Source organism: Diorhabda carinulata, chromosome 9, assembly GCF_026250575.1.
Source record: "Diorhabda carinulata isolate Delta chromosome 9, icDioCari1.1, whole genome shotgun sequence".
Lineage (NCBI taxonomy): Eukaryota > Metazoa > Arthropoda > Insecta > Coleoptera > Chrysomelidae > Diorhabda > Diorhabda carinulata.
The window spans coordinates 2957240-2974546 of NC_079468.1; the positions used below are offsets into that span (position 1 = coordinate 2957240).

The 17307-nt window shown below is 33.7% G+C and overlaps 1 protein-coding gene across 4 annotated transcripts in view; it reads left to right on the forward strand.

Annotated features, from left to right (window-relative positions):
* Positions 1-962: 962 nt before the first annotated feature.
* Positions 963-17307, forward strand: part of LOC130898110 (protein held out wings) — a 165046-nt gene continuing 148701 nt past the window's right edge. For all 4 annotated transcript variants that reach the window (XM_057807163.1, XM_057807164.1, XM_057807165.1 and 1 more), the window contains exon 1: positions 963-1254. In XM_057807163.1, the coding sequence (XP_057663146.1) occupies positions 1128-1254 (127 nt within the window). In that variant the 5' untranslated portion in view covers positions 963-1127. The remainder of the gene's footprint in view (positions 1255-17307) is intronic.

Genomic DNA, 17307 nt, shown 5'->3' on the forward strand with positions numbered 1-17307 from the left:
GGGAATAAAAAAAATTAAAACTTATATTGGTTTCAGGGCTTTAAATGTTCATGAAAATGCACTCATTCACCTATATTTGTTGATAACTTTTTTCCGAATAATCAAATGAAGTTGTTATATTTTTTTCTATAATCTACACAAAAAAACGAACAAATTGAAAAAGAAATTATACAAAAATGTCGATTTATCATGTTTTTACAATTAAAAATAAAAACAATTTCTCTTAAAATTGACTTTTTCTCATATATAATCGAGTGTACCTTTTTTATTTAGTACGAACAAAAACATTCTTAAAATCATTTTTATTGTAATCGAGTGAACAATATTAAAAGTTAACTTTGAAAAATTTTCAAATTTTGTAAAGTGCGTTTATGATCACATTCAAAGTCATAAAACTATATGATATCTCCAGGAGAGATATTTACCATATTTTTTTCCATAAATCTGCCGTCAAAACGAAGATTTTAAAAACAAATTCGTCGAAATCGGATGATTTTTCGATTTTCTAAAGTCAAAAAACTGCCAAATGAAACATGATGTCTAATCTCCACAAGGGTTTAGTTGAGTATTATCAATTTCCCGGCATATTGACCCAAAGTATATTGAGATTCATAAATGGGCATCTGAACAAAACATTTTAAAAATAAAAGTTATAAATTTTCAGTATATAAGTACAGTAACTTCCAATACCCTCGGTATATCGACAAATCGACAAAAGGTAATGCATTATATTCAACACTAATCTTGAAATTAAACAATAAATACAAAAACAACAAGTCTAAAATAATTTATTAATCACCTTTAATATCGTTAAAATCTAAAATCAGACTTTTGTGAAAATTACTTTTAAATGGAATTTTATCGGCAAAAGTGCTTAAAAATAAATCACAGTGGCAACGGCGCTTTAGCAAGCGACCCTTAAAAGGCAATACGAAGTGCGCATAGTCTGCTTGTAGAAGCGCAAGCGCTTCGTACTCTCTCTCTCTACTCTTCTACAAAGTTTCTTTTAGTTAGACGGTGATGTCCGTCTTATGCTCAGTCAAAAAGTGCGTGAGTTGTTAGTTAAATCGTACATGTTGATAATTATTAATAAACATTAACCTTATCGTGAATAACCGTGAATAAACATGTGTGACCAAAACTCCGCTTCTACTCAGAGTATTGCGGACTACCTCGCTCAGTTATTAAAGGATAGAAAACAACTTGCAGCATTTCCCAATGTTTTTATCCACGTAGAGCGACTTCTAGACGAAGGTAAGTCGTTTAGGGCAGTCTTACGACGATATCGACTCGTTTGTCTTATAACGAATTCTATTTCCCGAATAATTATCGAGATACAAGTGATAAAACAAACATGTGATGGGTTAGTGACGTATTTGTTTGACCTGAGTTTGTTTTCTTACCGGGTTTAGATGTTGAGAGTTTTTTTTTATGTAAACAATATGGGCGATAGCTCATTTTGAGGCGTGTTGTTTATTAAATCGAAAACACACTAAATTAAATGTTAAAACTATGTATTGCTTCTGCGAATTCCTCTGTTACGGCGAAGGCGTGGCTTTATGGTCGACTGCTCGGGCATCGGTATGTAGGTAACTTGGATCTTGTCTCTCTTGTCGAAAGTCGGCCTGGAAAAATTAAATCAGACAATCTGGTGTAAAATACGTTTTATTATATTTAATTTGGCACTACTGAATCGATTTTTCTGTTATATAAAAAGAAAGGTAGAAAAACAAATCTGCGTTTGTGTATCTTTACAATTATAACTTTATTATTTATATTAGTATAATGTGTCATTTGCCATTTTTAGAATTCCTATATTAATTCAATGATGTCATTTCTTTCTTGCTTAACAAGTTGTCAAATACATTAAATAAAACAGTAACCTAATTATGAATATTCTGATTTTGTTTTATTACCGGGGTAAATCAAAATTAACTATATTTTGTTTGGAATATAACATTTAATATATTTATTTTGATGCTTGGCGAACAGCTGTTTATAAATCATTCAAATGCACTTTTTTTACCTATAAAAAATGGATATGTATTATACAGGATGTCGAAAGAGTGAATTTTTTTTTCTAAAATTATTTTAAGATCTTAAGATTTGAAATTTTTTTTTCTCAATAATTGTAGATATGTCTGATTTAATATTATTCGATTTCTATATGACCACAACACTCAATTTAATCGCTTAGGATTAATTAATTTATTGCGAAATCAGCATTAACCTTTTAGTCATCTATAGCTATTTATTAAAGTTGAAATTTAAATTTAAAACAATAAACTTGACTTTATATCGAATACGACCTTTGGCTGATTACAATCAAAATTAATTACATGCTATTAATCACAACCTCGTCTTGGTTTGTCTACTTCCCAGAACACAATATGACTAAATAAATATTGGATTATATTTTTAGTTTTAACGTTACAATTCAGATTTTCTATATATGCGGTATTCAACATCAGTTTTCTTTAGTATAACAAACTAAAAATGAAATTAGCGAGCTACATAACACAACTATGAATATCAATAGAAAAATTGATATTTGGGATATCGTGGGTTCAATATGACTGACACTTTTAAATACAAAATGAAAATTCATTAATGAATGGGTGTTTCGTGCTTGGCTTACTTCTTAAATCTTGTAGGTGTCCATTTTATCTTATCATATAAGCTATTCGGATTCAAAATTTATTTTCCGTGGTGGAATATTATGAGAAAATGTGTTAAAACTAATTTAAAAAATAGCAGTCATGGAAAGGTCGGCCATGAGTAGATAATTAAACAGAGTTTTGATAAAATCATGCATAAAACGTACAAAAAAATACAAAAACATTTCTTATAAGATAAAACAGAGAAATAATTAAAAACAAAATAAATTTGATTTTGAATTTATAAAAAAAACTATTTAAAACTTATAGAGAGCTGCTACTTAAGTTTTAAGATATGGCAACATTGATGTGAATATGTCAAATCTGACATTGACATAGTGAAGTTTGACATTTTTAATGGTGAACGTACTAAATATATATATGAGTGCTATTTGAGATGTTTACATATAATTGAAACATTAATCGTCGAAAAATAGAACTAAATCGATGATTTTTTATGACTTTCGACGTGGATTGAACCAACGACAGTGTGTCGATCAACTCGCTTCGACTTTTGGTTAGGTTAGGTTAGGATTGAGCACCATCTCGACACACCGCGTTACTTAGTAAGAACAAAAGTTAATTAGGTACTTTACCTGACTAATTTAGGACGATAGAAAAAGCGCAAACAAATTGAATTGATTGTATATATCGAGGTTATCATTTTATTTCCTTGCTTTGGGCTAGTGTTAGGTAAGGCTGAGTACTTTCACCACAAGTATTTATTAATGAATAGAAACAAAGACATAAAACTATGTATGATACCTTTGTTTAACTTGAAAACGTTTATCACAATATGTGACGCGACGTTCACTTCCCAAATGTTATTTTGATTCTAATAAAAAGGATATTCAAAGAGTAGATTCGAACAGTTACGTACCATATAATCGAATTTAACAGAGTACTTCACTGCATTCTATAAAAAAAATTCTAGTCTCTTCACTTGTTACTGCGGATACACTTGGTTTCTCACCCTTCTTTAAATAACAAAAGAGGTTTTTATATATACACCTAGCCGCTATTCTATTCGATTCCGATAAACAGGTAGAATATCACTGGTAATAAATAATCCGCAGGTATTTCGTCTATTCGACAACGTGCGACCAATGAAGGAAAGTTTTTAGGTATCTGTGAATAATTTATTGGAAACGTAGATTAGATAAACTGTGTCAATTCATTATTGGATCGAAATTTTAAATAGATAAGATTGTGTTTAGTAATTCGTGAGATAGATTGAGAGAGAAATACGATTGGGTTGTGTATAATATATAATCGATTATATAAAATAATCGATAAATAGGAAATAAACAATTTTCGATTAATCGGAAATCGAAAATGAAGCTTCAAAAGAACGATTGTGGTTTGATTCCCAATAAAAACAAACCAAATAATGAACCTACACAAGATATTTGGAAGTAAGATTCTGATATTCAATTATTAATTGAAATAATTATTCAGAAAATAAATTTTTTAATCGTTAAATTGATTATTATAACGATTGTACGAAAAATAGCGTGTATGCCATAGCAGCGAAACTTTTCAACGACATTTTCCGATTAATCGATATTTTTCGATTATTTGAGTATTTTCGATTAATCGATTACCGACAGATAAAACAATAAGCAGAAAATTAAGTTCCATATTACGAGATTTTCGTTTCGATAAAACTTAAAAAAAAAAAGGATTTTCTAATTAAACAGAAAAATATGACGTCGTAATGAATAATTTCATAAAAATGGATTTACGAACAAAAACCGTGAATAACTATTCGTTTTCTGTGCTGAAAACTCATAATTTTGTTTGATTGTAAATCTAACCAATCAATCAATCGAATCGTCTTTAACGTTTCGAAATTCCAGTCTTTTGTCAAATTCATTTCCAGTGTGAAAAACCGAAAATTTCCTCCACTATATTCACGTTGATCTTTTCCATCGGGAATATGGATTGGTGATTCGTGAAGGGTAGATGTAACAAAAGCAAAATGTTTTTGATAAATTGGATGTTCTGCTAACAAAAAAAATTTTATTTGAAAGGCATTAGCCCAACCAATATAAAAGCTTAACTTTTACTCTAAGTGAGATTGCTCCTTCGTTATCAACAGTAAAATATTGGATAACAGATTTAACAGAGGTCGTACGCCCCGAGAAGACCAGCTCCGTAGTGGTCGACCAAATGAGGTGACGAATCCAGAAATGTTGGAGAAAGCGTTACTGGATGATCGTAGACATAGTAGGCATTTCAAAAAGTTAAATAAATACAAAGATGGATGCCAACCAACCATAGATGAAATGTGGGAAATCAAAACGATGGACCGAAAAGGAACAAAAGGCTTCAATGAAGGCAGATACCGTCCAATCTGCATGCTAGGATATGGCTTTGGCTATTTGGGATGTGCGTGGGATAATTTTCGTTGATTTACTGCAACGTTTGTGCGAGAAAATCGAGCAAAAACGGCCGCGTTTCGATTTAAAGTGTTGTTTCATCAAGACCAATGCTCCAGATCACACATCCGTTATTGCAAAGACCAAACTTAGTTGATTCAAGTTTGAATTGGTACCTCATGCACCCTTATACGCCAGATTTAGCTCTCTCTGATTATTATCTGTTCCCAGATATGAAAAAATGTCGGCAGTTAATGGCTATTTTGAAGAGCTTGGCGATTATAAAAAATCGAATTCGAATTTGTTTTTCAAAATTTCTGTTTTTTATCTGTTGAACCAGGTACTAGGTTCATGGTTTATTATATGGTTATATTGTAAGGATTTATCTTTTTCCTCGTAGAGCGGCCGATGAACCTAATATAAAGAAAGGTTATAAATAAAAAAATGTAATTATTTTTCAAAATATTAAATATAATATTTTGAAAAATAATTACATTTTTACAAATATTTCTGTTAAATTTCATCGTCGCTTTCACCCCTCAATTCGGCCTTCAGCTTTGAGAAGAAAAATTAGTCGAGCGTACCCAGATCAAGGCTATTTGGTGGGTGTTCAATTTATGTGAAGCCACCTACAGTAGCCTTAGAAAGCGAAGCTGTATGGAATGGATCATTGTCATACCTCGGTGATTCTGCAACACCTTTTTTCGATGATTTTTTGACGCAACTGCCTTTAGTTGCTTCACGGTTGTTTTTGATTCCTAAAATTCAATCGAAAGGATACCCTCGCAGTTCCAAAATATTGTAATCATCACCGTTTTGGTGCTTTTCTTGATCTTCGCTTTTTCGGTTCCACTTCTTGGAATATCTTTTCAAATCAATCTTCAACCAACTACGCTATGATGATGAATTCTAGTGAACTATACTGACCAATAGAAAAAGTAGTTATAAAATCCATTTCCACGATAGAAGCAGAGAATTTTACTACTTCGAATTTCTCAGTAACCCTGGAGAGGAATCAAAATTCCACCAAAGAACAAAAAAAAAAACGGCTGAGCCGTTCCAAATATATACATTCATTAAAAAATTTAGTTCGGTGAGCAGATTTCTTCTTTGGGTAAGAATTGAATGTCTTTAATGGTTTTTCTCATTTCAATATCTAAGCAGTACATACCTTCGTCCACTGTATATAAAACTATGGTTGTCATCAATACGTGATTGAAATCAGTACTTAATTAAATTCGCCCCATAGAAAAATACGCAAAGTTAAGGCTTCATTAGGAACCGGGGCGACAAAAGAAGCTCTAAACATACTACACAGCTTCATAGTTCGTGGACGAAGGGACGCAGCGTTGCCAGTTTGCGAGTTATTACTAAATACGCAATTTGGGTTATAGACCGGGCGCTGGATGGAGTTGAGTGTGCAAAATGTGAGAACCGCATTCGGTGTATGGTATTGAACTCAGAGAAGCATGCAGATTATGATTCTGGATGTTGCCAGGAGCCATATTGATCAATTTAGACATCTAGTAAATAGACTGATCATTATAACGATTGTTTTAGTGGGAATATCCAATTGATTTTTATGATTAAAGATACTTACAGCTAGTCAAGTGAAAAAACAACGGGAAAATTAAAAATAAAAACAATTATTGATAAAAAAAATTTTTTAATTCAAAAAAATCAAATTTCCATATATTATAAATGAAAAAAATGATAATTATCAATCTTGTTTATTCTTACAATCGTTATTTATGCATTTGCGTAAAGAAATACAACAAATATGTAATTTTTTACAAGAGCAAGCCATTGTTTTACAATTGGATGCACATTTACACGGTTGAATCAACAATTCCGGCAGTGGTTGCTTGGTCATTTGTCGTGGGTACAAATTACCATCCTTCCTTTCGTAGCCTAAGAAGGTGTAATCGATAGGTTGTAGTTGAGTTTGGTCAGCATTTATCCATACATATGTTCGTGCTGAGGCTCTTAATAGACGGTAAATGTAGAGAAATCAGATGTACAAATAAATTTAAGCCGAAACCGATATTTTGGGAAATAAACTTATACACCGAAGTTCATCAGCTGTTAAGTTTTTTTTTTTTGGAAAAAGACAGGTGCAAATGTTTTCCAACTCTTTTAGCTGTTCGATACTTAGGTATGGATTTCCCAAATGCTTTAGAGCTTCTCGTACAAAATCCAACGATGCAGCCTTTAAAGCGTTTTTGTTTCGAGCCAAATCTGCTAGTCGAATCGCAACCACTCAGAGCGTGTAATGCTGGCAAAATCTAAAGGATTGGGCAGCCAAATGACATCCTGAAATGAATTTCTTCTTATAGGAACCGTCGAACCATAAACCTAAACAGCCTAGACGTGCAAACTTGTTCCAGAAGTAAATTCCGAGAACGAAAACATCTGTATCAGCACTAATGATTATGATATGGCCAAGTTTGATTTTCTCTGCGTGAAATATGTGACAAAACATACTTTAATCCGCTTCTAAATGGTTATAATTCCTGCTGTAGTAATGCTAATTTTCTCTTCTTCTATTTTCTTACTAATATCATCTTTTCTGCGATCCGCTGCTTTTTTAATACTAATAAACGTTTGTCGTTTCGGATTCTTCACTAAATCGCCCGTTTTATCACAAAACAAACACGACAATTCATTTATCTTTCGCTTCTTCACATTTATCACTCGTAGTGACATTGTCCGCGCTTTTATTTAAATAAATAACACTAATAACACAGTCGACTGCGAAAAAACTTGAATATTATTACTTAAATACGCAAAAATAAACCGTTATGGGCTACAAATTCCTTTCTACTGACTACTCCAAGCGCTATAACTCAGCAACGTGCCGAGCAGGGTGAAAGGGAAGGGGAAAAGGGAAACCTAACCAGCACAGTTGCCGGCAACATGTGATTTTCTAATATTTAGGGTCTTAGGTAAAAGAATTCGAGTATAGTTGCCGGTCCTCACATTTTGCGTACTCAAATCCATCCAGCGCCTGGACTATTATGGATAAGAAATCGCTTGGATAAACCGATATAAATATTTGACATTTATAAGTATTTCCAACTGCCTATTGGGTGCGATTTACGACGCAATTACCCCAATACGACTAATATTTTCTCAGTGGGAACTGCCTTAGCACGAATATGCAAATGTTCATACTTATATCTAAAAAATAATTAGAAAAAAACATATTACACAATAAGGTCAAGAATATTTGTTATGTTGTACTAGTTCGTGATCAGGAGACTTAAGAGATAGAGCTCTTTGTGGTCATTTTATTACGGTTTTTTAAGGAATACAGCACAAAAGATGAGAAAAGTATTCCTGGACATAAACCCATGAAAAACCGATTGACGTTACCTTCGGGAGATAATACGAAGCTTACACCACTTCTCGTTTATCACTCCGAGAATCCTAGACCAATAAAAAAATCTATAATCAAGAGAAAACTGCCAATGATGTGGAGATCGAATCAGTTTTTTTGCATCAAGGACTGCTTTCGTACCAATATTGCTATTGGACAACCCATTAGGAGGAAAAGATGATTTGCTGATAAACGTTGCCTGGTTAACGGTGCAATTTTTACCTCCGAATACGACTTCAATGATTCGAACAATGGATCAAGAGGTTATTCCAGGTTTCAAGAAATTGTACACTCGGACGATGTGTTGAAGCTTGACAATTCTCCTCAAAAATGACTTTAAAGACGTTTTGAATTCGCTATTCGTCTTATTGAAAAGGCATGGACAAAAATCACTCCACGACAGTTGGTTTTTGCTTGGCGAAAGCTGTGTTCATCCCTGAGATGATCGGAGTGACACCCCTAGAATTGTGGATGAAATTGCGGGAGATCTGCAATTGGGGTGAACGAGGATGATATTGAAGAACTCATAATGAAACATGAAGGTGGAAGAACTCCGAGACATCTTGAATGGAGAATACCAAGAAACTCAGCGAGATGTTTCTTTTTGAAAAAGAGGAAGCCTAATTCTGCCATTAAAGATCTTTTTGAAGAAGTAGGAAGATGTCAGAGTAACGGTTGTAAAATAGCCACCAAACCGAGATGATGTCAATAGAGGTGCTGACATTCTGTGCCCAGGGTATCAAAGCATCAATTCTCCTGTTTAACACTCAAACCTGGGACAATCTGTGCCCAGGGTATCAAAGCATCAATTCTCCTGTTTAACACTCAAACCTGGGACAATCTGTGCCCAGGGTATCAAAGCATCAATTCTCCTGTTTAACACTCAAACCTGGGACAATCTGTGCCCAGGGTATCAAAGCATCAATTCTCCTGTTTAACACTCAAACCTGGGACAGTCTGTGCCCAGGGTATCAAAGCATCAATTCTCCTGTTTAACACTCAAACCTGGGACAATCTGTGCCCAGGGTATCAAAGCATCAATTCTCCTGTTTAACACTCAAACCTGGGACAATCTGTGCCCAGGGTATCAAAGCATCAATTCTCCTGTTTAACACTCAAACCTGGGACAGTCTGTGTCCAGGGTATCAAAGCATCAAATCTCCTGTTTAACACTCAAACCTGGGACAGTCTGTGCCCAGGGTATCAAAGCATCAAATCTCCTGTTTAACACTCAAACCTGGGACAGTCTGTGCCCAGGGTATCAAAGCATCAATTCTCCTGTTTAACACTCAAACCTGGGACAATCTGTGCCCAGGGTATCAAAGCATCAAATCTCCTGTTTAACACTCAAACCTGGGACAGTCTGTGCCCAGGGTATCAAAGCATCAATTCTCCTGTTTAACACTCAAACCTGGGACAGTCTGTGCCCAGGGTATCAAAGCATCAATTCTCCTGTTTAACACTCAAACCTGGGACAATCTGTGCCCAGGGTATCAAAGCATCAAATCTCCTGTTTAACACTCAAACCTGGGACAGTCTGTGCCCAGGGTATCAAAGCATCAATTCTCCTGTTTAACACTCAAACCTGGGACAGTCTGTGCCCAGGGTATCAAAGCATCAATTATCCTGTTTAACACTCAAACCTGGGACAATCTGTGCCCAGGGTATCAAAGCATCAATTCTCCTGTTTAACACTCAAACCTGGGACAGTCTGTGCCCAGGGTATCAAAGCATCAATTCTCCTGTTTAACACTCAAACCTGGGACAATCTGTGCCCAGGGTATCAAAGCATCAATTCTCCTGTTTAACACTCAAACCTGGGACAATCTGTGCCCAGGGTATCAAAGCATCAAATCTCCTGTTTAACACTCAAACCTGGGACAGTCTGTGCCCAGGGTATCAAAGCATCAAATCTCCTGTTTAACACTCAAACCTGGACAATATGTGCCCAGGGTAGCACAGCATCAATTCTACTGTTTAGACCCAAACACGGTCCCGGGGGCAGACAAGGCGGGACACGGGACAAGCGACTGGAAATCGGAACTGCTCCCGGAATTTACGAAAAAGTAAGATGCAACCTTGGTTTTAGAGCAGAAATATAACTTCTTATATTGCTGGATTTAAAAAAAAAATTGGCTCTCTAAATTCGAAAGTCTTTGTGTTGAATTGAAATATTGAAGAAGAAAAATGTGATTTTAGTTCACAACAGAAGTGGCCTGTTTTGAATGACCTGGAGGAGGAAGACATGATTATTTTCAAAGTTTGGACACTTACGATCAGCTGAAATAGCTCGCGTTTGTTGTTCTGTCCTTTTTATGTTCTACGTATATATGCGAATAACATTTTTTACGCATGAATATTATTAAGAGTTGACTTAGAAGTCGTCTTTTTGATGAAAACTTGGAATCATGCCTAAAATTGAAAACAACAACATAAAAACCAGACGTACTCAAACTTTCCACAATAAATATTTGTTAAGTACTAGCTGACTTCCTACTGCCTCAATCGATAAATAAAAGTAAAATTGAAAAATGCTCGGTATGAATGAATTTTTGATATCTTTTTTGATTAATTACAGAATTTTTCTGAAATACTGGCTATTTATAAGGTTATTATTTGATATTAACAGAACACACACTTATGATACAGTCTGTTAATCGAATTAAAGCTTTCTGATAAACTATATTGGGAGACCAACTTGGGAGAATCAACTTAGGAGACCCCAAGTTGATTCCACCGACTGGCCTTGCGATTTATTTATGGTTATCGCAACGGCCAGACGTACCGGAAATTGTAAACGCTTAAAATCGAATGGTAAATCTTTGGGAATCATCGCGGCTTTAAGACATCATCTCCTTTGTATTTTCTCTTCATGATTGTTGCCTCAATGACGTGCAAATTGTGAGGTGGTAATCCAGGCAATTCCAGTGAATTTAAAAACTCCGTGGGATAGTTAACTACGACCTCCTGGTTCATAACGGTATCGACTGATTTGAAGGAGACCAACTGTCCCGAAAAAAAAATCCTCGACAACTTATTTGTCGCAGTCAATATTGCTCGTTCATCCAGCCAATTGTGGTTATTGAACTGTTGCGCTATATCTGGGAAAACACGCTGAATACGCTCCTCTTTTGAGTGTGTGATATGATAGATATCTGTAGGTAATGTGAAGATCTCGGTCCACTGCAAAGATAGAAGGATGTACTCTTGGTCTGAGGTATCTATAGACTTAGAGGATGAATCGACATATTAGTTGGTTGTCGAATGTCAAATATGGTTGCGTTCAGAAATTTAATTCGTTATACAACGTCAAGGAAAGACAAAATTGTTGTTTTTATTTGAGCAGTTTCATATTCATTCATTCATTTAAACTTTCTGTGGACAAATCGGTCCAGCCGTTCAAGACTAACGAACAGTTTACTAAACAAGCATATTTGGCTACATTTTTGACTAATAAGTTCTAATAAGTTTGTCGATCACTGGTATAAAGTATTTAAAATCGACTAACTACGAATACTTAAAATTGAAGCAACTATTGTTTACTTTTTCAAATCAACAGTGTCGAATTACTTGTTTTTCAGTTAATGACGACGATCCCGAATTTACGCGTGTGTTCTCTCGACTATATTTCTTGTATAAATGCGCTAAACTAATTACTCTTTATCTAATTAGTAAATTATTTAGCAGATTTTTCATTAATATTCCATATGTTCACAAACTAAATAAATATTATATTTGTAACGGCTGGTTTTCGCTGAACTCTGGGGTATATTAAAAAAGTAAAATATTTTTTTTTCCTATTTCATTTGGATAATTAGAATAATCATGAAATTTTAAATTTCTACCGATTGAAAAACCAATTTAATGGTGTTTTTCACCTGAACGTTTGAAATATTAATCGCCGTAAGTTTTTTAACTCAAAATAACTAGGAAAAGAATATATATGGCAACACTGGCAAAAAAACTGATCACGAAATTTGTTTCAAAATAATATTCCAATGTTTTTCGCTCTCACAAACAAACATATTGTGATCGGTAACCACCCTATTTACGTTTGTTTGCAATAGTGCTAATTAGCGGTAACTCACCCTTATTTACCTGACCCACCACTATCAGTTAGCCATCAAACGTCAACCGATACACATCTAGGTTAACAATAAACAAGAATTTCACCTGTAAACGAACAGAACAAGTGAAGAAGGTCAGAGTCAGTGAGAAGTAGCCAGTGCGCTGAACATGAGTCAGTCTGCTGTTCGCGGTTCCGGAAAAAAGGTGTACGTCCGAGATGACCGATTCATTATCAGTAATCCTGACTGGACAATCAGAATTGACCCCAAATTAACACCTTTTCACCGAACAGTCTACGATTCGCCAGAGAACATTTTAATTGCACCGACGAAGAATGGAGCTCTATTTTCATGTCACAAAGAAGCAGAGTGAACCTGTATGCAGAAGAAGACGAATCTCCAGAAGACCTGTAGAAAGATTAGCGCTGCGTTCCTTTTGGATGAGGTTCCTGGATGTTCCAATGCTTTTAAAGTTAGCAAAAACCGAGTTAGTTTTTATTGAAACTAGCAGTGGTGTATAATGGCGAAATTTTAGAGGATTATGTCGGTCCCTATGTCAATTTCATCCCGATGAACTTAAGAGAAAAGTTCGGTCTAGAAATCCGACCTCAAAACGGTTCTCAATTGTATAGAATCGAACAAGATCGAGTAAAAAAACTTATTGGTTTTCACTGGCGCTCCGTTCTCCTTCTTCTGGCAGTCTTTAGACCACACACCACCACAAGGTTCGCGTATGCGTCAGCTCTAGCTCAAAGTTGAACAGTTTGGGAACCCATCACGCCGTTATTTTGCGATATTGAAGGTTTTCATGGATGATACATTCATTTCAGTCCAGCCGAAATTTTTCGAATCAGATAGTCTTCCCACATCAAAAAATTAATGACAATGACGGCTTTTGACGTTCATTTATGATTATAGAACACGCGTGAAACCTGAAAAATATGCCACACTGTTAGTAAGGGACCCAGCTAACACATAATCAAGTCGCGAATTTCAAAACTACAGACGCGCCATCTACAGCGTTTGTCTCGATAATATTTGAACCGCCCTCGTAATAAAGATGTGTTTATGGAAACTGGAAAACTTTTTTAAATCTATTGGAAACTTAATCTTTATGCTATCATTATTTGTAATAATATTATTGTAAAGTATGTTTGTTAATTAGATAAAGATACTTAAAAATCGTCTTCTTTGTTTTACTGAAATCCCGAAATCCGTCGAATTCTTCTAGAAGAGACACCATGACACTCGAAGAAAGAAGAAGAATTTGTAATTAAATATAGAATAATTAACCTCAAAACCAATAATTTGTTAATCTTCTTTCATTTGTAATCAATATTTTTGACAGATTATTATTTTATATATTTTTTTAATTTCTAACCTAAACAAATGTCTTTTATTCATAATTAGAGGAAGAGAAGATTTAGAGATCGGAATAGTAATTATGACATTTGACGTGAAATTTCGTAGACCTCACTCTACACCAGCGCCTCTAGTGGCAAATTCAAATTGTCCACATTCAATTACTCCTATATTGCTAATGTTTTGAACCAATTTTCGAATTGATGCAGGAAATGGAGGGCAACTTTCAATTCCCACAAAACTCAAGCCATTGTCCTCCTACCAAATTCTATCCAATAAATCTCTCTCTCTCTCTGTCTCCTATATTGCTAGTCTTCGTGTCTACTAAGAGAGACAGCAACTGCATTCTTCTATCTCACGTATTTGGACTCGATCCGTTGTGCGCAAGCGCCGCGACTGTGATAGTGGGAGAAGTTCCATCCTCCGGAAGTTATACTACTGACAGTTTTTAGATCGTGAGTTCGAATCACGTACGGTTAATTTTTTTTATTTGGTATTATGATTTATTTATATGTATGTATATAAATATAATTCTAAATAATTTGGTACTATAATTATATTTACAAAATGGTTAATTATTACGTCTAATATTCAACATCTATATAATTGCAATTGTGAGCATGCTCCATTATCGGGCATGCGCATTTCAATTCTAAATGATGTATGTATGTTTGAATCGTTGGGTGGTCATCCTTTCCCACACCTCACTGGCGCCTTTAGTTGTATAAATCCGCCTTCAGTAATACAAATTTTCATAAAATTAAATGTTACATAAATACCGTTCAGGTAAAAGCTTATTTATATATCAGAAATGTCCTGAATAAACTTATAAGGTATGCGAACACTACAATTATCCTATTTTGGTGTTGCAACTAGTTTCCCAGAAATTAGAAACTATTTTATAAAGTAGTAGAATATTTTTTTGTACTATGTAGCACAAATTAATCCTGCAGCTATTCGGTTATCTTAATTTTTTTAGGTTATGTTATGTAATATTCATGATTCATACATCAATTGATCATTGAAGTAAGTTAATCTCACGTAAACATTTCTGCCATAGTTGTTTTTCATTTTTTTATTTGTATATTTTGTTTTTTTAATATATTTACATTCGGGAAACCGAATCTATTAGGTAGGCAACCCACTTTCTCATCATTAGACGTTATCCTAGCGACCAATTAAATCTCTTCGTCTTTTCTGTCAACCAACCAAATCTCGACACCCCCCACCCATTCTGCCTACTCGTGATCGTGGTTGTTATGAAGATTAGACTACTCTTGACGGAAAATTATGCATCTCGGGATTCCAATTATGTAACGGAAAACAAAAATAAAATATATATTTTCAGTGTATTTCAGTAAAAAATATTTTGCATTTTAAACACATAACAAAATGTACTTTAGACAGTATTTAAAAGTGGCATCCATGTAAAATGTTGCTGAGCTTTTTAAACAATTCAAATTGAGTTATTAGTAAATCATTGTCCATTAAAAAATATTCTCCTCGATCAGTTTTTAAAATATCTGTATTATATATAAAATTGTGAATTCAAGGGTTGGTTCAGGGCAGTAGGGAAAAGAAAAAACAAATTTGCAACTACTATAATCATTTTTTTCGAATCTACATATAAATAGAGATATTAGGACGTGAAAATTTTATCCAGGACACCCTGTATATCAATAGAAAATAAAAAAATAAATTGATAACGGAATATTTTGTTATTTTCGGTTATTCAAGGGTGGATTCAGGGCAGTAGGGAAAATAAAAAACAAATTTGCAACTACTATAAACATTTTTTTCGAATCTACATATAAATAGAGATATTAGGACGTGAAAATTTGATTCAGAACACCCTGTATATCAATAGAAAATAAAAAAAATAATAGATAACGGAATATTTTGTTATTTTCGGTTATTCAAGGGTGGATTCAGGCCAGTAGGGAAATTAAAAAACAAATTTGCAACTACTATAAACATTTTTTTCGAATCTACATATAAATAGAGATATTAGGACGTGAAAATTTTATCCAGGACACCCTGTATATCAATAGAAAAAAAAAAACAAATTTATAACGGAATATTTTGTTATTTCCGGTTATTCAAAGGTGGATTCAAGGCAGTAGGGAAAATAAAAAACAAATTTGCAACTACTATAATCATTTTTTTCGAATCTACATATAAATAGAGATATTAGGATGTGAAAATTTTATCCAGGACACCCTGTATATCAATAGAAAATAAAAAAATAAATTGATAACGGAATATTTTGTTATTTTCGGTTATTCAAGGGTGGATTCAGGGCAGTAGGGAAATTAAAAAACAAATTTGCAACTACTATAAACATTTTTTTCGAATCTACACATAAATAGAGATATTAGGACGTGAAAATTTTATCCAGGACACCCTGTATATCAATAGAAAATAAAAAAATAAATTGATAACGGAATATTTTGTTATTTTCGGTTATTCAAGGGTGGATTCAGGGCAGTAGGGAAAATAAAAAACAAATTTGCAACTACTATAATCATTTTTTTCGAATCTACATATAAATAGAGATATTAGGATAAGAAAATTTGATTCAGAACACCCTGTATATCAATAGAAAATAAAAAAATAAATTGATAACGGAATATTTTGTTATTTTCGGTTATTCAAGGGTGGATTCAGGGCAGTAGGGAAAATAAAAAACAAATTTGCAACTACTATAATCATTTTTTTCGAATCTACACATAAATAGAGATATTAGGACGTGAAAATTTGATTCAGAACACCCTGTATATCAATAGAAAATAAAAAAAATAATAGATAACGGAATATTTTGTTATTTTCGGTTATTCAAGGGTGGATTCAGGGCAGTAGGGAAATTGAAAAACAAATTTGCAACTACTATAAACATTTTTTTCGAATCTACACATAAATAGAGATATTAGGACGTGAAAATTTTATCCAGGACACCCTGTATATCAATAGAAAATAAAAAAATAAATTGATAACGGAATATTTTGTTATTTTCGGTTATTCAAGGGTGGATTCAGGGCAGTAGGGAAAATAAAAAACAAATTTGCAACTACTATAATCATTTTTTTCGAATCTACACATAAATAGAGATATTAGGACGTGAAAATTTGATTCAGAACACCCTGTATATCAATAGAAAATAAAAAAAATAATAGATAACGGAATATTTTGTTATTTTCGGTTATTCAAGGGTGGATTCAGGGCAGTAGGGAAATTGAAAACCAAATTTGCAACTACTATAAACATTTTTTTCGAATCTACACATAAATAGAGATATTAGGATAAGAAAATTTGATTCAGAACACCCTGTATATCAATAGAAAATAAAAAAATAATAGATAACGGAATATTTTGTTATTTTCGGTTATTCAAGGGTGGATTCAGGGCAGTAGGGAAATTGAAAAACAAATTTGCAACTACTATAAACATTTTTTTCGAATCTA